This window comes from Cryptomeria japonica, chromosome 5 (genome assembly GCF_030272615.1).
Source record: "Cryptomeria japonica chromosome 5, Sugi_1.0, whole genome shotgun sequence".
Classification (NCBI taxonomy): Eukaryota; Viridiplantae; Streptophyta; class Pinopsida; order Cupressales; family Cupressaceae; genus Cryptomeria; species Cryptomeria japonica.
Window position 1 is genome coordinate 592,609,016 of NC_081409.1, and position 21,422 is coordinate 592,630,437.

The 21,422-nt window shown below is 38.7% G+C and overlaps 1 protein-coding gene across 2 annotated transcripts in view; it reads left to right on the forward strand.

The window, feature by feature from the left end:
* The window catches only part of LOC131029541 (phenylalanine--tRNA ligase, chloroplastic/mitochondrial), an 82,080-nt gene extending 65,864 nt beyond the window's left edge, over nucleotides 1-16,216 (forward strand). Inside the window, exons 7-10 of one of the 2 annotated variants that reach the window (XM_057960049.2) lie at nucleotides 13,331-13,375; nucleotides 13,493-13,597; nucleotides 13,899-14,012; nucleotides 15,846-16,216. In XM_057960049.2, the coding sequence (XP_057816032.1) occupies nucleotides 13,331-13,375; nucleotides 13,493-13,597; nucleotides 13,899-14,012; nucleotides 15,846-15,887 (306 nt within the window). In that variant the 3' untranslated portion in view covers nucleotides 15,888-16,216. Of the gene's footprint in view, nucleotides 1-13,330; nucleotides 13,376-13,492; nucleotides 13,598-13,898; nucleotides 14,013-14,089; nucleotides 14,610-15,845 lie in introns of those variants that run through there. The other variant, XM_057960048.2, reaches the window with a different exon arrangement.
* Nucleotides 16,217-21,422: the final 5,206 nt, after the last annotated feature.

Genomic DNA, 21,422 nt, shown 5'->3' on the forward strand with positions numbered 1-21,422 from the left:
AGGCGTCGGGGTGATGCTTGTTTCTCCTGAGCAGGAGAAATATTTCTTTTCTTTTAGGCTTCAATTTGGTTGCACTAACAATGTCGCTGAGTATGAAGCCTTGATCCAGGGTCTCCAACTTGCACAAAGTAGAAAGATCATATCTCTGCAAGTATTTGGAGACAATGAGTTGGTTGTTAATCACATCCGAGCCCAGAGTGTAGCAAAGAACAACCTACTCAAATCATACAAACACATGGTTTGGGATTTGATTGAAGGATTTGAGGCCTTCAATATCCAGAGCATTCCTAGGGGTCAGAACAAGCATGCTGATAGGCTTGCATCGGTTGGTGCTCAATTTGACATACCAGCGCATGTTGCAAGTGAGAAGGAGCAACACATTAGGCTTGTTGTGAGGCCTGCTGTCCCAGACAATCAAGTGAATTGGCAAGTGTTTGAAAGCGATCAGCAGATCGTGAACTTCTTGCAAAACGAAGCAGAGTTTTCTGCTAAAAATCAGTCTAAGCTGCAGGACCCGTATGGAGATCAAATCATGCAGCTTAACTCCAACAAGTTTACCAAGGGTCTAGTTACCTTGGAAGGCATTTTCAACTAGGATGATTAGTGGAAGAAGAAAATGAATTTGGCTGCAAAAAGGGGTGATTACAAGCCAGTTGTTGTTGTTGAGGGTAGGTCCTTGAACTTGGGCAAGGTGTGTTCCTCAACCGAGCTAGAGGCCTTTGTTGAGCTTTGCCAACAATATGATGACATAGTTGCTTGGACCTATGAAGACTTGAAGGGTTTCGACCCTAGCTTAGCCTAGCATACCATAGAGCTAGGCCCAGATGCAAAGCCAGTTAGACAAAAGCAAAGGCCAATAAACCCCAAAATTGAGCCACTAGTGAGGAAGGAGTTGACCAAGCTCATAGAAGCCCATATCATCTTTCCTATCAAGCACTCCTCCTGGGTGGCCAACCTTGTCCCTGTAAGGAAGACGAATGGGGAAATCAGATTATGTGTAGACTTTAGGGATCTCAATAGAGCCTCCCTCAAGGATCACTATCCTGTTCCCTCTATGGAGCAGATTCTCCAAAAGGTTAGTGGCTCGAAAAGATTTTCATTCTTGGATGGGTATTCAGGCTACAATCAAATCTTGGTCCAAGAATTAGACCAATACAAGACTGCATTTACTACTAAGTGGGGTACTGTTGTGACCATTTCACACATCGCCCCATTAAAATGGGGACCCCCTCTTTTTGCTCGTTTTGCTCGCCTTTCTCTTTGCTTTTTAGGGTTTTGGTTTAGTTTGTCAGTTGTCTGGACTAGGGTCAAGCCTTAGGGTTTCTCGTTTTGACGTTTTCAGGCCAGAGTCCAGTCAATCTTGAGAGCTTTTTGAGCTTCCTCTCGTAGGATGCATTTTGAAATAAGGTAAATTCGCCAGAGGTCAAGAAAGTTTGTCTAGTTTCAGTCGGAATTTTGAGTGCAAAGTCCAAATTTGTCTAAGTGTTAATGATGAGTTTTTTGATTTTTGTCTGATTGAATGATTTTGACCAAATTTTGGAATTTTGATGATTGATTCTGGGCATTGGAAAGGTCTTGTTATTGCCTTGTGAAGTGACTAAACCCTTGAAATCATGATATTTTGGCCTGTGGAAGCAAAATCGCTCCTGTCCCTCAGTGAACGACCGGAGCTTGTTTTTCAAAATTTTACTGTCCTCGCAGGATCAAGATGATTTTTGGATTAGAAGTGATAAAGGGAGGCATGTTCTTTCCGTTGAATAGAATTTGAAGAATTTCACAAACACGGAAATGTGCCAGGAGCAAAAATCGCTCCTGTCCCTCAGCCAGGGACCAGGGCGAAATTCAGTGGTAGCTCCTGTCCCTCTCCCAGGGACCAGAGCGATCCTCTCCCAGGGACCAGAGCGAATTTTCTCATAGAGCAAGTATTGAGCAAAGATCGAGTAAGTTTTGAGATTGAGACAAGTAAAGGTGGCGTAACGGACCCATTGAAGATAATTTGAAGATTGCAAGACACCGAAGTGGGGCCTATATTCGCCTAGGCGCTCCTGTCCCTCAGTCAGGGACCAGAGCGATTTCTTCCTTAGATCAAATTCGCACCAAGTTGAAACGAACTCCAGGCCAAGGATGAATGAAAGGATGCACAACGAGACCGTTGAAGATAAATTTGGAAGTTAGCAAAGTGTGATTGAGCCTACAAATGAAAGTTCGCTCTTGTCCCTCAGCCAGGGACCAGGGCGAAATGGTAGTTATTTTGCCTTCCTCCCAAGTTTAAACCACTCCAAGTCAGGATACAAGGAGGCAATGATGTTTGAAGTGTCTCGATGAAGAATGAAGTATCAAAAGACCGCCAAAGAAGAAGGAATTGCACTATATGCTCAAGTTCGCTCCTGTCCCCCAGTCAGGGACCAGAGCGAAATTTCTATAAAGGCTTAAGTTTTGGATGTTGATCACGTTTCAGGTGTTCAAGAAGGATCAAAGGACATCATTCTACATTGTGAAGGTGAGTGCGAGTTGATAAGAACAAGGATGAGCCCAGGATACCAAAATTCGCTCCTGTTCCTCAGTCAAGGACCAGGGCGATATTCACTATACTAGCCAGTTCATTCAAAAATCATGCTAAGTCAAGGACGTACAAGGTTGCAAAAGGTTAAAGTGTCCTTAAGAAGATGATGTGCAAAGAAACCAAACGTCAAATGATGATCAAGTTGAGCCAAGAGGCAAATTCGCTCGTGTCCTTCAGGCAAGGACCAGGGCGATTTTCATTAAAACACTCATTTTCCTTCCAAGATCATGTCAAGCCAAGGTACACAAGATCGAAGATATCATTTGGAAGGCGATGAACAAGAAGCCAAGGTGTAAAAGCGACAAATTTAGGCTAGAGCACAAGGTTCGCTCCTGTCCCTCACCAAGGGACCAGGGTGAAAACCATTCAAACATCAAAATGCCTTGTTAAGGACGAACAAAGTAGGCGTGGAATGGAGGGATGACGTTGTTACTTGCCTCATAATGAAAATTGGTGATCGAAGAAGCTAGGAACAAGGAAAAAACACAAGGTTCGCTCCTGTCCCTCACCAAGGGACCAGGGCGATATTAACCTTAGGAGGCATTCATCCACAAATCAAGTAATCAAGCTCGAGTTTCCCAGCGAAAATGCCAGTTTCAACGTGGAGATGGTGGTTTTGAACGTCAAAAGCGAGAATCAAGGCTAAAATGATAATTCGCTCCTGTCCCTCTCCCAGGGTTTAGAGCGATATGGTTTGTATCTTTCCACCTCTCCAAATTTTGGCGTTAAAACATTTTTGGATTTTATTAAATGCTAAAAATCGATAAATTTGAATATTCAATTAAATAGCATTTAAAAAATAGCGCAAAGTATTTAATTAATTATTTTTGCCTTTAAAAAATCGAATTAATAAAAAACGAAGGCATTTAATTAATTAATTATTATTTTAAATAATGAATTGGGGCGCTTGGGTTTTAATTCTCAATTATTTGCAAAGTCGGCCTTAATTTTTTATTTAAAATTTGTTTTAATTGCCAAAGTCGGCCTAAAGGTAAATGGGGGGTAAGCGCCTATATAGGAAGGGTGAAAATTTTATTTTCAAATCATCATTTGAACCTTCATTCATATGCGATTTTGGAGAATAAGGAGAAGTGCGAATTTAGCAAAGGAAGTGGTGCGAGCATCATCAAAAGGGGGAGTGCGAGTTTAGTTGGAGTTGAGCGAACTTGCCAAGATCTCGATTGAAGACCCCCCCAAAGGTGGCGAATTGCTAAGGAGGACGTTCGCTTGAGGAGGATCACGTGGAAAAGCTTCAAATTTTGATTTTTGCCTAGGCGAATTTCCTTGTTTTGCATTTTGGAGTTAGCTCTCAAGAGAGGTATGGCGATGTGATCCCTTGTCTTGAATTTTGAATTTTGATCGTCATGGCCTTAAATTTTGAATTTTGAAATTTTGAATTTCAGTAGCTCGATCGTATTTAGGAAATGATAACTCAATGACTTATCATGAAGTTTCCTAAATCTTTAATCTAATCTATGTTATACATTGCAAAATCTATTACTTATTTTGAAATGTTGTGTAGGTATCAAGATGGCGACTCCCAAGCTCGAAGGATCTGCAAGTCGGAAGACTCTCCTCAAGGAAAATCAAGCCAGATCAAGGACGATCAAGCAAGGACAAGGGCGACCTCCTCCAGCCTAGCATCGACAAGGACGACCTTCTTTGGACTAACGTCATCAAGGGCAACCTTCCCCAATCTAGCATTCCAAGGCGAGGTACATCATCATCCTGCAAATCAAGGACACAAGAAGTCAAAGCAAAGGGTTCGTTGAAGAAGCAGATGGTTCCAGAAGAATTAATTAAAGCTAGCTTCTCAACAACATCAAGTTGAATATCTACCAGGTTCCAAGTGTCAAATGAGGTGGCATCCTAGTCATCGCTCATCCAGTCAGTGTGGTCCACCTCAGCATGTCCAGATTCAATGTACCTAACTCATGGAAGGTGGCCCAAACTCCGATGTACCTACCCCGGCTATCCATTGGTCGATTTTTCTAAAGAGGACATGTGTCCAAGCAATACAATTATTTCATTGGTCAAGCATTAAATGTTATGTAATGGTTGTAACAAACCCTAATCAGGGTTTTCATTGTAAAATCTTGGCCATTGATCTTCTTTTTGATCTGGACCGTTCATTGTAATTGAGGATGCTATTTATACCCTCATTTCATTTCATTTTGAAACTAGAAAATCAGGGAGTTAGAAATTATTGATTAGAGTTTAGAAGCAATTTACTTTTGTAGCAAGATTGAGCTTTGAGAAAGGAATTCAAGCAATTGTTGTACATGATGGCTTTGAGATCAATGAAATATTGAAGTTATGGTGTTTTGTTGCAATTCTCTTGGTTATCTTCATGGTTGTTCATTTTCCTTGAATCATTCTCAATCGAAGTAGTGTGTTAATTCGAAGGACAAAGTGTTGGACTTGATCTTTGGTAGGATTCGCTTTCCAAACCACTAGCTTCTTGCTGATTGTAGGAACGCCTTGCGTGGTCGACTAGAGATATTTGAATCGCTTAAATCTTCAATCGTTATCGTATCTTGGATATGTACCTTCGTGGTAGTGTTCTTGATCTTTGATGTATTGAAAAATCATTTGTTACCTTAGAAGATCGCATCAATTTCAATTGAGTTGTTAATTTATGGCAATATTGAAGTTGGTAGAATCTCACCAAGTCTTGTCCGCATTGAGTCATTCTTAGGGTTAGACTAGATTAGACCTCTTGCAAACCCAATCCTTTTGATATTTTTTGAAAAGCTTGTTTAGTTCATAAAAATCTTCGGTGATGTAAGGCCCCTTGATGACACAGCAATCACAACGACCACTGGTGCTTATCCACACGTAGAGACCCTACTAAAAAGAACATTGGAGTCATCCTAACTGATCCTTCTTGCGATATCTTCAGCAGTTAGCGACTTTATTCAAGAGAGGATAAGGTACCCTTGGGTATTTTATTCCGTGTATGATTGTGTACAAAATACACGTCAACAAGTACCTATGCTTATTGTAAAATGCCCTTTGTGCTAACCAATGCAGGTGCCACATTCCAAAGAGCGATGGACATGGCTTTCAAGGGTGTATTAGCAAAGTTTGTGCTTGTATACCTTGATGACATAACTGTTTATTTGAAGCATGCAGCTGACCATCTTGGTCACCTTGAGCAGGTGTTCATGAAATGCAGGGAGTATGGTGTGTCTTTGAACCCTAGCAAGTGTGTGTTTGCTACTGATCAAGGAAGATTGTTAGGACACATCGTATCCAAGGAGGGTTTGACCATTGATCCAGAACGAGTGGAGGCTATTCTTTCTCTTCCACTTCCCAGTCACAAGAAAGGATTGCAAAGTTCCCTTGGTAGGATCAACTTTGTGAGGAGGTTCATTCCTAACCTTGCCACCATGGTAAAACCCCTCACTTCCATGTTGAAGAAAAACTTGGCTTTCAGTTGGACCAAGGAGGGTAGGGCCGGTTTCGAAGAGATCAAACAAGCAATTGCTCAGGCCCCCACCCTTGTCAATCCTAATTATGAAAGGGATTTTATTCTCTAGGCTTCCTCGGAGGAACTAAGATCTGATACCAATTGTTGGAATCAAGGATCACTGAAAGGGGGGGTGAATCAATGATCTACCGGCTGAGAAGAATCCAGTATCTCAGCTGTCCTAACACAGTTGAATGATGACAATTTGGAGCAACCTATTGCTTTCTTTAGTCAGGGGCTAAAGTACTATGAGCTTAGATATAGCTATGTAGAGAAGCAGGTCCTCACTGTTGAAAGGACATTAAAAAAGTTCAGACACATGTTGTCCAACAACAAGATCCAGCTTTAGTTCCGCATGCAAGCGTCAAATATTTCCTTCTAAACAAGGATATTAGTGAGAAGATGGCTGGGTGGATAACCAAGGTCATGGAGTATGACATCAACATCAAGATCACCAAGCTTGTGAGAGGCAGGGGCCTATGTGACCAACTTGTCTCATCTTCCGAGACTACTTCAGTGGTTGTCCTTGTGTTACAAGAGGTTCAACCAACTGACAACAACACTCATTTCAGTTGGGTAGGTGACATGACCACCTTCTTAATGGAAGGTAGATATCCCCAAGGTCTGGACAAGGCCAAAAGAAGGCATTTCAGGTTGCAATCCATTCCCTATGTCTTAGTGAATGGCACTCTTTTCCGAAAAGACTCCAATGGAGTCTTGCTAAGATGCATCAAGCAAAACCAAGTCAGCAGACTGTTAGAGGAATTTCATGATGGCTCTTCAAGGGGCCACTTCTCTGCAAGGACTACAGCTATCAAAATAATGAGGGCTGGTTATTACTGGCCATCCTTATTCAGTGACTCACATAGATGGGTGAAGAATTGCAAGAAATGTGTCCTCTTCTCTGGGAAGCAAAGATTAGCTGCCTTACCTCTTCATCCCATCCAAGCAGATCAACCATTTGCCCAATGGGGTTTATACTTCATTGGTGTGATCAATCCACCTTCCGGTGTTGGCCATAAGTGGATCTTGGCCGCAACAGATTACTTCACTAGGTGGACAAAGGTAGTTGCATTGAGGGATGCCACTGAGGCCTCAGTGTTGGAATTCCTTGAGGGAATTGTGACAAGATTCGGTGCCCCCTCCACCATCATATCAGACAATGCCAGGGCATTTGTTGTAACCCAAAACAATTCTTGGGCAGTTAAGCATGGTGTATACTTGAAGACATCATCCAACTATTACCCTCAGGGTAACGACTTAGCTGAATCCTCCAACAAGAACCTCATCAGGATAGTTAAAAGGACAATCAAAGACAATCAAAGGGCATGGCATATTAAGTTGAAGACAACCTTATGGGCTGACAGGATCACACCTAAGAGGGCGATTGGTAACTCCCCTTTCATGCTAGTATACGGGAAGGAAGCAAGACTCCCAACTTCCCTGGAGCTACCCTCTCTTGAACTAGCACATCAACTAGATTTAACAGCGAATGATGCCATGACAGTAAGGCTAGCAGAGCTGATGGAGCTAGAGGAGGTTAGAAATAAGGCTATGCATACACTTGAGACTCATAAAAAATAGGTCAAGAAGGTTTTTGACAAAAAGGCGACTAATAGGGTCTTCAAAGAGGGAGATCTAGTTCTCAAGTGGGATGCAGACAGAGCCAAAGCTGGGTGACACTCTAAGTTTGATGCTATCTGGAGTGGCCCGTATGTCATCACTAGTTGCAAGGAGGCCAATGCATTTCATCTCTCCAGGCTTGATGGCGAAGTTCTTCCAATCCCAGTGAATGGGATTCATCTCAAGCCCTGCTTCTGAAGAGGGTGTTGATGACTGTAAATATTAGACTAGAAGTTGTTTTGCTTTCACAAGTGCTTATGCACATGCGGCGTTCTCCTTAAGAGGGTGTGCGCTCTAGTTTTCAGTTTTCCTCCAAGTGATGGCACACACATGTTTTGGTCTTTCGACGACTCAACGCCCAATGGATGCTTAAGGCTTCCGGACTTCATGCTTAGCAGGCAAGCATCCCTCAGAAATCGCCAAAAATGTTGTCATTTTATGGCACCCTTGGTCCATCAGTGAGAACCGATCAGAGATATGTTCCATGGACCAGTGCGGCCCCAGTTGATCAAGGAGAAAGCAATCATGGTTTGAAGTGTTGCCTTGTCGGAAGTTCCTAGGCCCCCTTTTTCTTCTCCGGAACTCCAGAACCCCGAGGTTCCGAAGTTCTTTGCCTTAGCCGCTTTCTTTCCTTCTCCGGAACTCCGGAACTCCGAGGTTCCGAAGTTCCCTTCCTTCCCTTAGCTTTTCTCCAGTTCTTCGGAACTCGGGAACCCTAAGGCTCCGAAGTTCTTTCCTAGCTTAGCCCCTCCTCTCCTTAGCCTTTCTCTCTTTTCCCTCGGAACTTCGGAACTCCAAGGTTTCGAAGTTCCTTGTCCCTTTTCTCCTTCCCTCTTCGGAACTCCGGAACCCCGAGGTTCCGAAGTTCCTAGCCTTCCTTTCCTTCGCCTCTTCTCTTAAGCTTCTCCTTTCCGCGGAACTTTGGAACCCCGAGGTTCTGAAGTTCCCCTCCTCTCTTTAGCCCTTTCCCTTTCTTCTTCAGAACTCCGGAACCTCAAGGTTCCGAAGTCCTCTTCCTCGCTTTCCCTCCTTCTTCCCGAAACTCCGGAACCTCGAGGTTCTAAAGTTCCTTCCCCTTTTGCCTTCTCTCCCTAGTTCCTCCGGAACTCCGGAACCCCGAGGTTCCGAAGCTCCTTGCTCCTTCCCTTATCTTCCTCACTTCGGGAGTTTGAGTTTCCGAAGTCTCCGGGCTTCCTTCCAACTGGTGACACTTCCGGATGGCATGATCGACACTCAAGGCTTTAAATGCTCCCACAGTTTTGGTGACTTGTGCACTTTCTTTTGTGGAGCCACAAGGGTGCACTAAATGTTTTTGGCAGGATTTCCATCAGGGAGGTACGAGGCCATGCTTGGTGACTTATGTCATGTCTGACTTTGGAAGGTTAGTCAATCCACCTTCTCAGGATTGCTGTTTGTGGGTATGGCTAGGTTGCTTGCATGTACAAGTCAAGTGCATGCACTTCCCTGCACTTCCAGACTTACATGCAGGGGTCATGATCACCATTGTAACCCATTTTTCTATGTAAGGCTGTTAAGCCTCATTGGAAAGGGTTCTCTCCCTACTGGTTTGAGCTATCCCATGCTCTTCCACTTCTTTTGTATTTATTTTGCATTTATGCAACTGTAAGTTTGGTCATTGGCCTTATAATTAATTGAAAATCACCATTCTTGCCTTTTTTCAATCTATGCATGCTGTGTATGTTTTCTTACCTTCATCATAGGTGTATGTCTTGTGGCTTTTCTCTCCATATATGCTGTGTTAACTTGTTTTCTGAGTGTGACTTGTGGGAATCCTTCTCCCCTCTTGACACTTAGCGAATTCTAACCTCCATGCATGCATTGGAGTCACTCATGGAACTGAAGTTTGTGCATCTCCTAGCTGTTTCAGTTAATTCTTTGTGTCATCTTGGTGGGGAGAGGAACAATCTCTTCTTGGTGCATCACCTCCTTGTATTTCAAGCATTCTCTCTTCCCTTTACCTCTGCAATTTGTTAGGATAGGCTTAGGAGTTAGTTTTTAAGTGTTGAGTTGGTTCAACACCTGCACGTAGAGTGAGAAGGAAGCCGGCCTTCTCTGAAGATTCAACCCCCTCGCGCAAGGTCCCACACTTCAGGGTTATTTCCATGTTTCACGAGGTTGCTGAGTTGATAGCTTAGCAAGGGTGCAAGCTTTTGTGATAACAACACCCAACAAGAAACTCAAGCCAAATTATCTCCCTTAGATTAGGGATGCAGTTTGCAAAATTGGAACTCTGATACCATGTAGGAGTTGATTGTGAACTCCTTACACCCCAAGATCACCTACAAAACAAAAATATCCTTCCACAAGATTGAATGGTAAGAATAGTTTGCTTGGTTATGGATGCATGATTGAATATCAAATGTACACAAAATGCTTTGCTTTTAAAGACAAGGTTGAGAGATGGGATTAGACAAGATTGTGACATGTGTCTTAATCCTATACAAGGAGACAACTAACTTGATAATTATTAAATGATCTAGGACAAGAAGTAAATGCAAAGAGATAAGATAAGAACTAATTGACAACAAAGACCTTCTATAAAGATTCCTAGGACCTAATTAAACATGTGAATAGGACCTACTAGTGAACTAGCTAGGTAAAATATCTTATTTACACCAACAAAAATCCCTAATTGGTTTGAGTGATGTCTTTACTTTTCTTTTGCCAATAAGGTGGTGTGCATCTTTTCATACCTTGAACCTGTGAAACCATAAGGTGCTTATAGATTGCCATCACCATTTTTTGCCAATATGGTGATCTCACCAAGTTGAAAAAGGAAGACCATTGGCATTAATGCAATGCGCAATTTTTGTCTCTGCAATTTTTCTTGTTTCATTTTTCTTAACCAATGGGCCTTGTTTGTGTGAAGGAGAGGTATCTTCTTCTTGGATAAAGGGCATCTCCAAGAAAGGGTGTTGGGAGGCCATTGTTGAATCTATAGACATATTCATTGATATTTTCCTTGCCAAAGGATGAGATTTTAGTTTTGCTCTCACTCATAGCATTAGCTTCTTTCTTTTCTTTAATGAATGCCATAATTTTTTCTTTTGGCAACCCTTCTTATTTTGCCCTTCACATATTCTAAAATGCCATAATTTTTTCTTTTGGCAACCCTTCTTATTTTGCCCTTCACATATTCTAATTCCATGCTGACTTATAGCAGATAAGTGAGCTTTCACTCAATTATATGAGCTCTTAAATTGGATTTTGCACTCATTACAATTCGAAATAAAAGTCCCACCTCTTTGAACTTGATCAAGCATTGTTACATATTTCCATAGAGGAGATGCTTGATCATATTTAAATTGTTTGTTTGTTTACCCACTGAACTTGAACTAGTGGCCATTCCAAATAGATTGCAATTTGCTGTTATAAAAAATGATAAAGTTTTAAACTAAAAAAAAGATGTAACCCTACAATATGTATAAACTAATAAAAGTTCGAAACAAACACACGAAAGCATTAGAAAAAATCTTGAAACTAGTTTATTTTTTTTCAAATTTTTTTTCTTTCTTTTTTTTTAAACTTGAAAAATTCATCAAAAATTTGAATTTTTTTGCTAAAAATCTAAAATAATTAGTTAAAATACTTACTTTAGATGACTAGGTCTCCTTTGTGCAAGTTATATACACCCCTTTGACACTTTGTGATTGATGTCCTTCGAAAAAACTAGCTACCTTTCAAAATACAAAAATTGTTTAGCAAGGGTGAGTTTTTTAGAAATGGTGTTGTGTTTAGAATGGGAGGGGCAAGTTTTAGGTTTAGGCAACCTTTTAGGGTTTCATTTTGTGTGTGTTTTTTTTTAAAAAAAAACTTACCAAAGAAAAAATGGTGCCCTTTGCCAATATCTTGGTCACCGCAGGTTCCTTGTGGGTATGCTGCAGGCTCCTGGGGTGCTCCTATCGCCGCTCACAAGATGGGCTTGGGACAGGTCCAGGACCTGGGTCATAGGTTCTCAGTAACTTAGGTTAATTTAGATTAATTTTTATGTTACTTTTCTTATTAATACTTATCAACACCTATGCTAAGTTTTCTAATACATTATGAAGCTTTAAAATATCCTAGTTCGTTTAAGTAAATTTCTGGGCATGAAATCAGCATTTCTTCTTAGCCATAAGTAGTACATAGTCAGACACTGCTATATCTGAAATGCATTCAATTTGGATACACCCTGAAACCACTTTTTTGCTGTAGACGATGCCCAAAAATTCATCCATGGGAAATGCTATCTGCATCTAAGTCCAAAGGATTAGTCAAAATATTAATGGCTTTATTCCACACAAGGAGAGATTCACTTTGAAATGCTAATGCTTTAGGTTCAAAGCCTTGATTCAGATTAGTTTTGAAGATGCTTTTGGCCCTTATAGGTTCATCTTAGACTGCAAGCTAGTAACTAGCATATATGTCTTATGTCTTATAGGTAAAATATTTAAATATTAATGGCTTTATTCCACACAAGGAGTGAATCACTTTGAAATGTAAATGCTTTGGGTTCTAAGCTTTGATTCAGATTACTTTTGAATATGCTTATGGCCTTTAGAGGTTCATCTTAGACTGCAAGCTAGCAAGTAGCATATATATCTTAAAAAATAATCTAAAAAAAATATGCCGAGAGATATTCTTATTGAGGCATATTTAATTTTAAATTTAAGATATATATCTTAAAAATAATCTATATAAAATACAGAGAGATATTCTTATCGAGGAGTATATTTAATTTTCCCATAATGGAACTTCATTTGTTTCACCTTGTAGCTTCCATTTTGCTATCAAATAAACCCAAGTAAAGATACCTGCATTTACGGAATATTAAGCCATTCGTTTTAATCAGGTGACCATGAACACTACTGTTACATGAGCATGAGGATTATGAGGCAGAGGTTGTGGGATGTTACATGAACACGATGATGATGAGGTAGAGGTCGCAGTATGCATATTCATATGCTCTTTAATGCTGTTCTAGCTGCTTCCACGTCTTCAATTACATCCGGTTTGAATTGTTGACAGCAATAAAGCAGCTTTTAATTTAAAGAAAACTGACTTTTTGCATTCAAATTAGAAACTTGCCACTGAAGAGAACGGTTGACAGAGTTAAAGCAGTGTTGCCAATAATGACAACTTTTCTAGGAAAGAAAACAGCATTTATTTTTTCACAAGCGATAAAAATCTGCACACTCTTATTGTAATTGGACAAGGACAGGAGCTTTTTGATTTTATGTACACAAATTTTTAAACCTCATTCTGAAAGTGATAAATGCCTCTCGGTGTAATTATTTGGTTGGCAGTTTTTGAAAGCAAATATTTGTCATTTTTCTCCAGATATGCTATGCTGAACTCTTTCTTTATGTTTAGTTATTTCAAGCTGGGTTGAAAATATATTTGCATTCTTCAGGTTTTTGTTGACTTAACAAGATTCATTCTGCAATTTCTCAGAACGTTTTTTATAAATAACTTATTTGATACTATTTTGAACTGTGGAGCTTGGATATCCAATTTTTGTCTTTAATTTTCCGTCATTTGTGAACATATTTTTCCAATTGTGTGTAAATGCTAGTGCTTTAAAATGTGACATGCATGTACAAAATATTTTGATGCTTTAAGTTCATATTCAGTATGACCAAGCCAAGCTTTATGGATTTTCAATTGTGCAGTTTTCAAAGGGACAGCTTGGTGTAAAATTTAAGCCTTTTTCAAAGGTACAGTAAAAGGAGTTTAGTGCATTGCCAAGATTCTGGGATTTCTTTTTATTTACAAACTTCTTATGTTAAACAAAATGCATGTTTTTTCATTTGTTCTGTTTTCTTCTTTGGCAGTTCCCCCCATGTTACAAGGATATAAGCTTTTGGATCAACGAACCATTTACTGAAAACAATCTCTGTGAAGTTGTGCGTGGTGTTGCTGGTGATCTTGCAGAGGAGGTGGAAAATCAGCATGGGCAAACTTGTCTCATTTTTTTTGCAAACATCTTACTTCAAGAATTGAATTTTTTTCTCTTATTTAAAATTTAAACTAACAGAGAACTAATTGTAGAATGTTTACAAATTTTGAATTTACTTGTTACAAGTGTCAGGAAATCTGTGTGATTGTCAATGTTGTTAACCAAAGCAGATTAGTGGACACTGTAATCTGTCTGAAATGGCTTTATGAAACCTGGAATTATTGGGGACATCATAAGGATAAGGAAAGAAATGAAATTTCTAATTTGGTGATCTATGGCAGGTATCTTTGATTGATGAATTTACAAATAAAAAGGGAATGACTAGCCACTGCTACAGAATTACATTTCGTTCCATGGAGCGTTCTCTTACTGATGAAGAAGTCAACCGATTACAGGTGCTGCATATTTAACAATACACTGATTTGACTATGGATTGATACCATTTTTTTACAATAATGTTTTTTGGATGCAGGATCGTGTTAGAGATGAGGTGCAATCTAAGTTGAGTGTGACCCTCAGATAGCAAAAACAATAAAAAAAGTCTATTATCATATGTATGCAGTATAATGTAGTTATGAATATTTTTTTAATAGCATATGAAAATGATTCGAATGTGGGGAATTTTTCCCTTGAGCTAGGGACATGCAAAGAGGAGACTAAACAATCCAGTAGATGCTCTAGACATTCGACTTAGGGAGTTTGAAGAAGAGATAATTCTCCATTCATGACCATGCTCTTTTGGCTAGGCTATAGGGTTGCAAACATTAAAAATGCATGAATTGTGTCAAGTGAAAGTGGCTGAATGCAGGTTTTTGATTTAGCAAATGTTTCTCTTAATACTGTCACTTCTAAATATAAACGGTTTAATTGATTGAACGAGATTGCTATGAGGTGAAAACAATGATACATCTGCTCGAAGGTATTGTTTGTATGTCTCAAATGCTAGGTTATAAGATTGTCTCCCCATAAAGCAATTATGCTTTTTTTGTCTAGTATAAGGTCGATGAGCATTATCATTAAATGGGCCATCTTAATGTGAATTTGGACCTGAATAGTGTTTTTTGGTATAAATAAAGTTAACCTTGGACTGCTATGGCATCCAAGATGTGAATTGTGCAGATAATTGAATGATATCATTGGTAAAGGTTGTAGCATAGTCATTAGATTGCTTGCTAGATAGTTGGAAATGATATCAGCGGCTGTCATGTACTTGTGATTAGAAGTTGAGACTCATTCCTACACCTTAATATCCATTTCAATTTGAATGGGTGCCAAATTTAATCTTGATTGTTTTCATGTATTATAACACATTTCTTAATAGAATGCCTGTGCTATGTGCTTGTATTCATGCATCAAATTTCTCCTACGTGAATTACGAATAAATCTGTTTTTGATTGAGATAAAATAATTAAATTGGTTTTGAAGGGACCATAAACCCTATACATTAGATAGCACAACTCAAAGCATACACAACATTCTCCTAAGTGAGAGGAAAACACAATTGCAACCATGTGTGAACCAACACAATTGCATACAAGTTGCTAGACGCTAAAGGATGTACAAAGATCTAGCCTAACGATGGTAGACCGTACAATCTCACACTCTTCCCTTTGGTGTGTAGTTGGGAGAGTGTGTAATGTTCCCTTATGTTAAAACTTAGGAAAGAGGGACAATTAACTTACTAAATTCAATTGCAAGAGACTTCTTGCCACAGTCTCTAATAACACTTAAAATAATGATAATTGATTTAACTCAATGCAAGAATGATAGATTTGATACAAATTAATATCACTTACAATACGATGATATAAGGATCAGTATTACTGCTGTCTTTGATTTAACACTTAAATGTATGCAAAGATGATCTTGATATATATATATTATCTGCACTTCGTGCAATGCAATCAATGCTAAATATGGATAGAGTATCTCTGATATGACAATGCAGACTATGCTGCAAGTTACCTCTCAACTGTTTGTAGCCTTTTCTGATATATCGATGTTAACATGCTGTATGTTCTCTTCTCAATCGCTTATAGCGATGATGTAGATTTTCTGTTTCTAATTAGATTCTTGAAGTATGCAATGATCTCCTCAAATATCGCTTATAGCGATAAGGTCATTGCTATGTCTGATTTGGCTCTATTGATATGCAGCAATTTTTGTATTGGTCTAATAAGACCTTGGATCTATAGATGAATGCTTGCCTGATATATGTGTTTATGCAGCGATTCTATATGATCTCCATATATGGATGCTTGCCTGATTGATCTTGTGAATCATAGCAATTCCAAAGGTGCTGTGTCTGATATGTATCGCTGGTAAATATGTGTCCAAAATCCAAGGGGCTGTTTGCTCAATAAGAGCGAATCCACAAAGGATGAAATAAGAAATAAAGATATCCGATGATTCTCTGGCTTGCGGGTTGATACTCCTTTTATATCTTTCATGTATCTTTTCCTAACGGTTGTGACTCTCCAACAACCCTTGAGTGGTTGTGTCTTTCCCTTAATAAAATTAGATTGTATTTATTAAACTTTGCTACTTAACCATAATTTTACCTTTTACTAATTACAATGAAACTCTTTTAAAAGGTTAATTGCACCTCTTCATAATGAATGGTTTGCACATTAACAAAGTGATTGAAGTCGCTGTCCATGGTCTGAATGAGATCACTGCTTATTAGTTTAACTTGATTTAGTCAGCCATCGTAACTAATTATGAAGCAGATCGCTTATCTTGACCATGGTTTATAGATACATATTGTTTTGTCTTTCATTTGGTGATCAGCATATGTTGCAATTACATATATTGCCTTTGTTTGTTTGATCGCAGCCTTATCTGGAATACACATTGCTGCATTTGCATGATGTAGTAATCGTTGTTATTGTTGATCACTTAGATTGCAAAACAGATAGCCACTTTGCTGTGCATTATATCGCTGCTTACTCATTACTGAATTGCATCCCTCCAGCCGTAGCCAACTTAGATTGCTAAACAGATTGCCACTTTGCTGTGCATTATATCGCTGCTTACTCATAACTAAATTGCATCCCTCCAGCCATAGCCAAGTCGGCTTGTCTTGAACACACAAATTTCTGTCTAGTCAGTTTGTTGACTTTGTTGTATCACTGTCTCCTTTTGACTTCATTTTGAATTGCCTTGACTTATTTAATTTAGCAACTTCTTTAAGCTTTAAGGCCACGAGAAACATGATGGCTGCTATAACTCTAAATTGCTGACTTATAACTTCTAGTTACCATCCTCCTTTTGACTTCATTTTGAACTGCCTTGACTTATTTAATTTAGCAACTTCTTTAAGCTTCAAGGCCACGAGAAACATGATGGCTGCTATAACTGTAAATTGCTGACTTATAACTTCTAGTTACCATCCTTCATAATGTGAGGTTGGCGAGATTAAGATTATTTAATTTGAACATCTATGTAATTGCATCTATATCCTTCACTAGATTCTATGTTATTGAACCTGCTCCATTTATATAAATCTTTGTCTCATAACTATTTATTCTCTTGTGTTGAAACTTAGTAGCTTCGGTAAGATAAATGATTGAATGAGACTTCATTTATCTCTTATTCAATCATCTACCTCATCGATATAACTACAATATAAGTATAGACCTCATGATTAAATAAATGAACTTGTTATAATCATTTTATATGCATAATCGATAATATTACTCATGTTGTGACCAGACTAGAATTATAACTACCATAGCTATCATATGATAGCATCGATTGATGCTATCATATGATAACTATAATAGTTATCATTCTAAAACACAAGTTAATACCGAATTATTTAATTCATTGATTATGTTTGATTCATCTCGATCACTTATCGGTTATCTATACGTTGCCCCTATTATTAATATCTATCGGCATAAACATATTAATTGGCGTGACTGATAGTTATTGGTGTAACACACGATAAACATAAAAGACGTGACCGATGGTTATCAGCGCAACACATGGTAATGTGTTTACATTAAACTGAAGCGATGTCTATGCACCGATCAAGACATGTCTTGATCGAGCATGTCTAAAAGACATGTCCGATCAAGGCATGCCTTGATCGGTAAGCATAGACTATAATTATATGCAAATGAAGTGCTGAAGTGACATCGGAATTATTAATGTTATCTTCAGTAACCTGTGACATAAGGAAACATAAAACATCAGTAAAGAGAATAATAATATATATAACTTCAGACTTGAACATAAATTTGAATATCATTTTCATGGTATTAGAGCCACGCTGATCGAACCTGAGGCATTCAAATTCGAGGAGTTCAAACCGAAGATATAAACATCATATTTCCCATGGCTAACGCTATCAGATTTGAGGACAGACTTGGAGGAGGTGACAATTTCTTAGCATGGAAGTTCAGGATTAAAATGATTCAAAAAGAAAACAAGGTTGAATCATTTATTAAAGTTGAATCTAAAGAACCAGAGGATGAACCTGACAAATCAACATGGATAGAGGGAAATGAAAAAGCTATGAAAATCATAATAGATGGGGTAAGAAATCACATCATGCCAATAATAACAAAACATGAAACTGCCTATCATATGTTCAAATCACTCGAAAGTGCATTTGAGATAAATAATGCAAGTAGAACCCTAGCTCTAAAAAGAGAAATAAATCATATTAGTATGAACAAAGGGGAGTCAATCAATGCATGCTTTATGCGGATATTAGCCCTAAGGGATGAACTGGAAACACTTGGATATGAGATCCAGAGCAAAGAGCTAACACTAATTGCTCTAGATGGGTTGCCTAGTACATGGGAGACATTCGTCCAAGGCATCAGTGCAAGAGATAAATTTCTAAAATTTGATAGGCTAAGAGCAGATTGTCTTCAAGAAGACTCAAGGCTAAATAAGAAGGGGATTAAACAAAAGAACATAGATGAAGATCTCCATGTTTTAAATACCAACTCCAACAAGAAAAACAAGAAGAAACACTTCAAGAAGAGAAAGAACCGACATGACAAAATGTCATCTAAAAGAGACAACTTTCACATTCAGTGCTTTAGGTGTGATCGATATGGACACTATGCAACAAGATGTCCAGATAGAATCAAACAACAAGCTACATTTGCAAAAGTTAAAAGGGAAGAATATGACTCCGAGAAGCATGTATTTTACTCCGCTCTTTACACTCAAGTATCCCATAAATCTAACACCTGGATCATTGACAGTGGGTCTTCAAGACACATCATTGGGTATAGAGAATTGCTGGATTCCATGGTAGAAGAAACCGATAAAGAAGTAACCATTGGTGATGACTCTGCACATCCAGTGAAAGGTGGCGGCACTTGCACCATTAAGTTGAAGACATGCATGTCTCTTCAACTCACTAGAGTCCTATACGTTCCTGGCATCAAGAGGAACTTAATATCCATATCCGCACTTGAAGATGATGGGTACAGAATGACATTCATGAATGGTAAAGTTTTAGTATGGCCACAAAACTCTTCCATCAAGAAGGCTACAACCCTAGGACATAGAAAAGGCTATTTATATGAGGTATGTACTGAATCCAACCTAGCCCTACTTCATGAGATTACATATTCAAATGAAATTTGGCATAGAAGATTAGGTCATTTAAACTTTCGTGCTTTGTGTTCAATGGAAAAATTAGTAATTGGTTTGCCTAAATTAAAACAATACCATTTTGGTACATGTAAGGGGTGTGCCCTAGGCAAAAATACTAAGAGTTCCTTTCAGAATAGTTCTAGAAAAACAAACAATGTTTTAGAGCTAGTTCACTCTGACCTATGTGGACCAATGTCTGTACCATCATTAGTGGGGTTCCTTTACTATGTAATATTCATTGATGACTTCTCCAGGAAGACTTGGATCTATTTTCTTAAACGTAAAGAATCAGAAGAGATTCTCAAAAGATTTAAGGAACTCAAATCTCTCTCTGAAAACTCTTCTGAAAGGAAAATAAAAACCGTAAGGACTGATAATGGGAGGGAATGCACCTCAGACATTTTTAGAGAATTTTGTAAAGATGCTGGGATTAAGAGGGAGTTCACTATCCCCTACAACCCCCAACAAAATGGGGTTGCTGAGAGAAAAAGTAGAACCATTATAGAAGTAGCCAAAGCCATGCTTCTTGACCAAAACTTAGAAACTCATCTTTGGGTAGAAGCCTCCAACAGTGCTGTATACATACAAAATAGATTCCCTCACTCCCACATTGAAGATAAAATTCCTAAAGAAGTTTTCACAGGTATAAAACCTGATATCACTCACTTTAGGATATTCGGATGCCCTGTTTATATTCATATACCTAAAGAGAAAAAAACAAAACTAGAACCTTCTGGAAGAAAATGAATCTTTGTTGGGTATAGGGAAACTTCTAAAGCCTATAGGGTATTTGTATCTGGACATAGTAATATTGAACTTAGTAGAGATGCAATATTTGAAGAAGACATAGCTTTCAATAGGGCTAGATACTCTATTGAGTCATAAACTTATGCTCCATCTTCAGATCTAGAAAAGGATCCTGTTCCTGAGGTTCAGAGGGAGTATTCAGAAGAGAATGCGAATGAAGTTTAGATTCCACACCAGGATAACCCTAAGAAAAGACCACTATGGGTTCACAAAACAGTGGAAGATGCAAGGAACTTTGTAGCTCCTTCAAGGACCTTTAAAGAAAGTAAGAGGCCCCAAAGATTCACTAGCTATGTAGCCTTAATGAACAATCTCTCCAAATCAGAACCTTCTAATGTATTAGAAGCACTTAAACATCAAGTATGGAAAGATGCCATGTCAGAGGAATATCAATCCATCTTAAACAATGATGTTTGAGAAATTGTTCCTAGACCAAAAGGAAAATCCGTTGATCCATCTAAGTGGCTATTCAAAATCAAACATGCTGCAGATGGTAGCATAGAGAAACATAAAGCCAAATTAGTAGCCAGAGGGTTCTCACAGAAAGAGGGAATAGACTATGATGAGACTTTCGCTCCAGCTATTAGATACACCTCAGTCAGAGCACTACTAGGCATTGCAGCAGCCAAAGGATGGAAAATCCATTAGATGGATGTAAAGACTGCTTTCCTGAATGGGAAAACTGAGGAGGAAGTCTACTTAGAGAAGCCAGAAGGGTTTGAGATCCACAATGCAGAATCACATGTGTGCAGATTAAAGAAAGCCCTATATGGACTGAAACAAGCCCCCAGGGCATGGTATGAAAGAATTGATAGCTACCTCATGGGATTGGGATTCTCAAAGAATGATGCAGATCCAAATCTATACTTCAAACGAATCAAAGGTGATATGTTGATATTGATCTTGTATGTTGATGATCTTTTGATTACAGGAGAATATCACCTTATTGATCAATGTAAGAAAGACCTTGAGAAGGAGTTTGATATGAAGGACTTAGGCCTTCTACATTACTTCCTTGGATTGGAAGTTTGGCAAAACTCCCACAATATTGTGCTTAATCAAGGGAAGTACACCTTAGACATACTGAAGAGATTTGGCATGATGAACTGCAGACCGATGACTTCTCCCATGGAAACTAATCTTCACAAACTAAAGGAGGCAGCAACAGATTCCCCATTGGTAGATCCTACGCTCTACAGACATATGATTGGTTCATTAATGTATCTAGTCAATACTAGACTTGATATCTGTTATCCAGTAAATGCCAGTCAATTCATGTCTGAACCTAAGGAGATTCATCTTATGGCAGTAAAACATATAATGAGATACCTTCAAGGCACTCTCAACTATGGACTCAAGTATGGGAATATTGATTT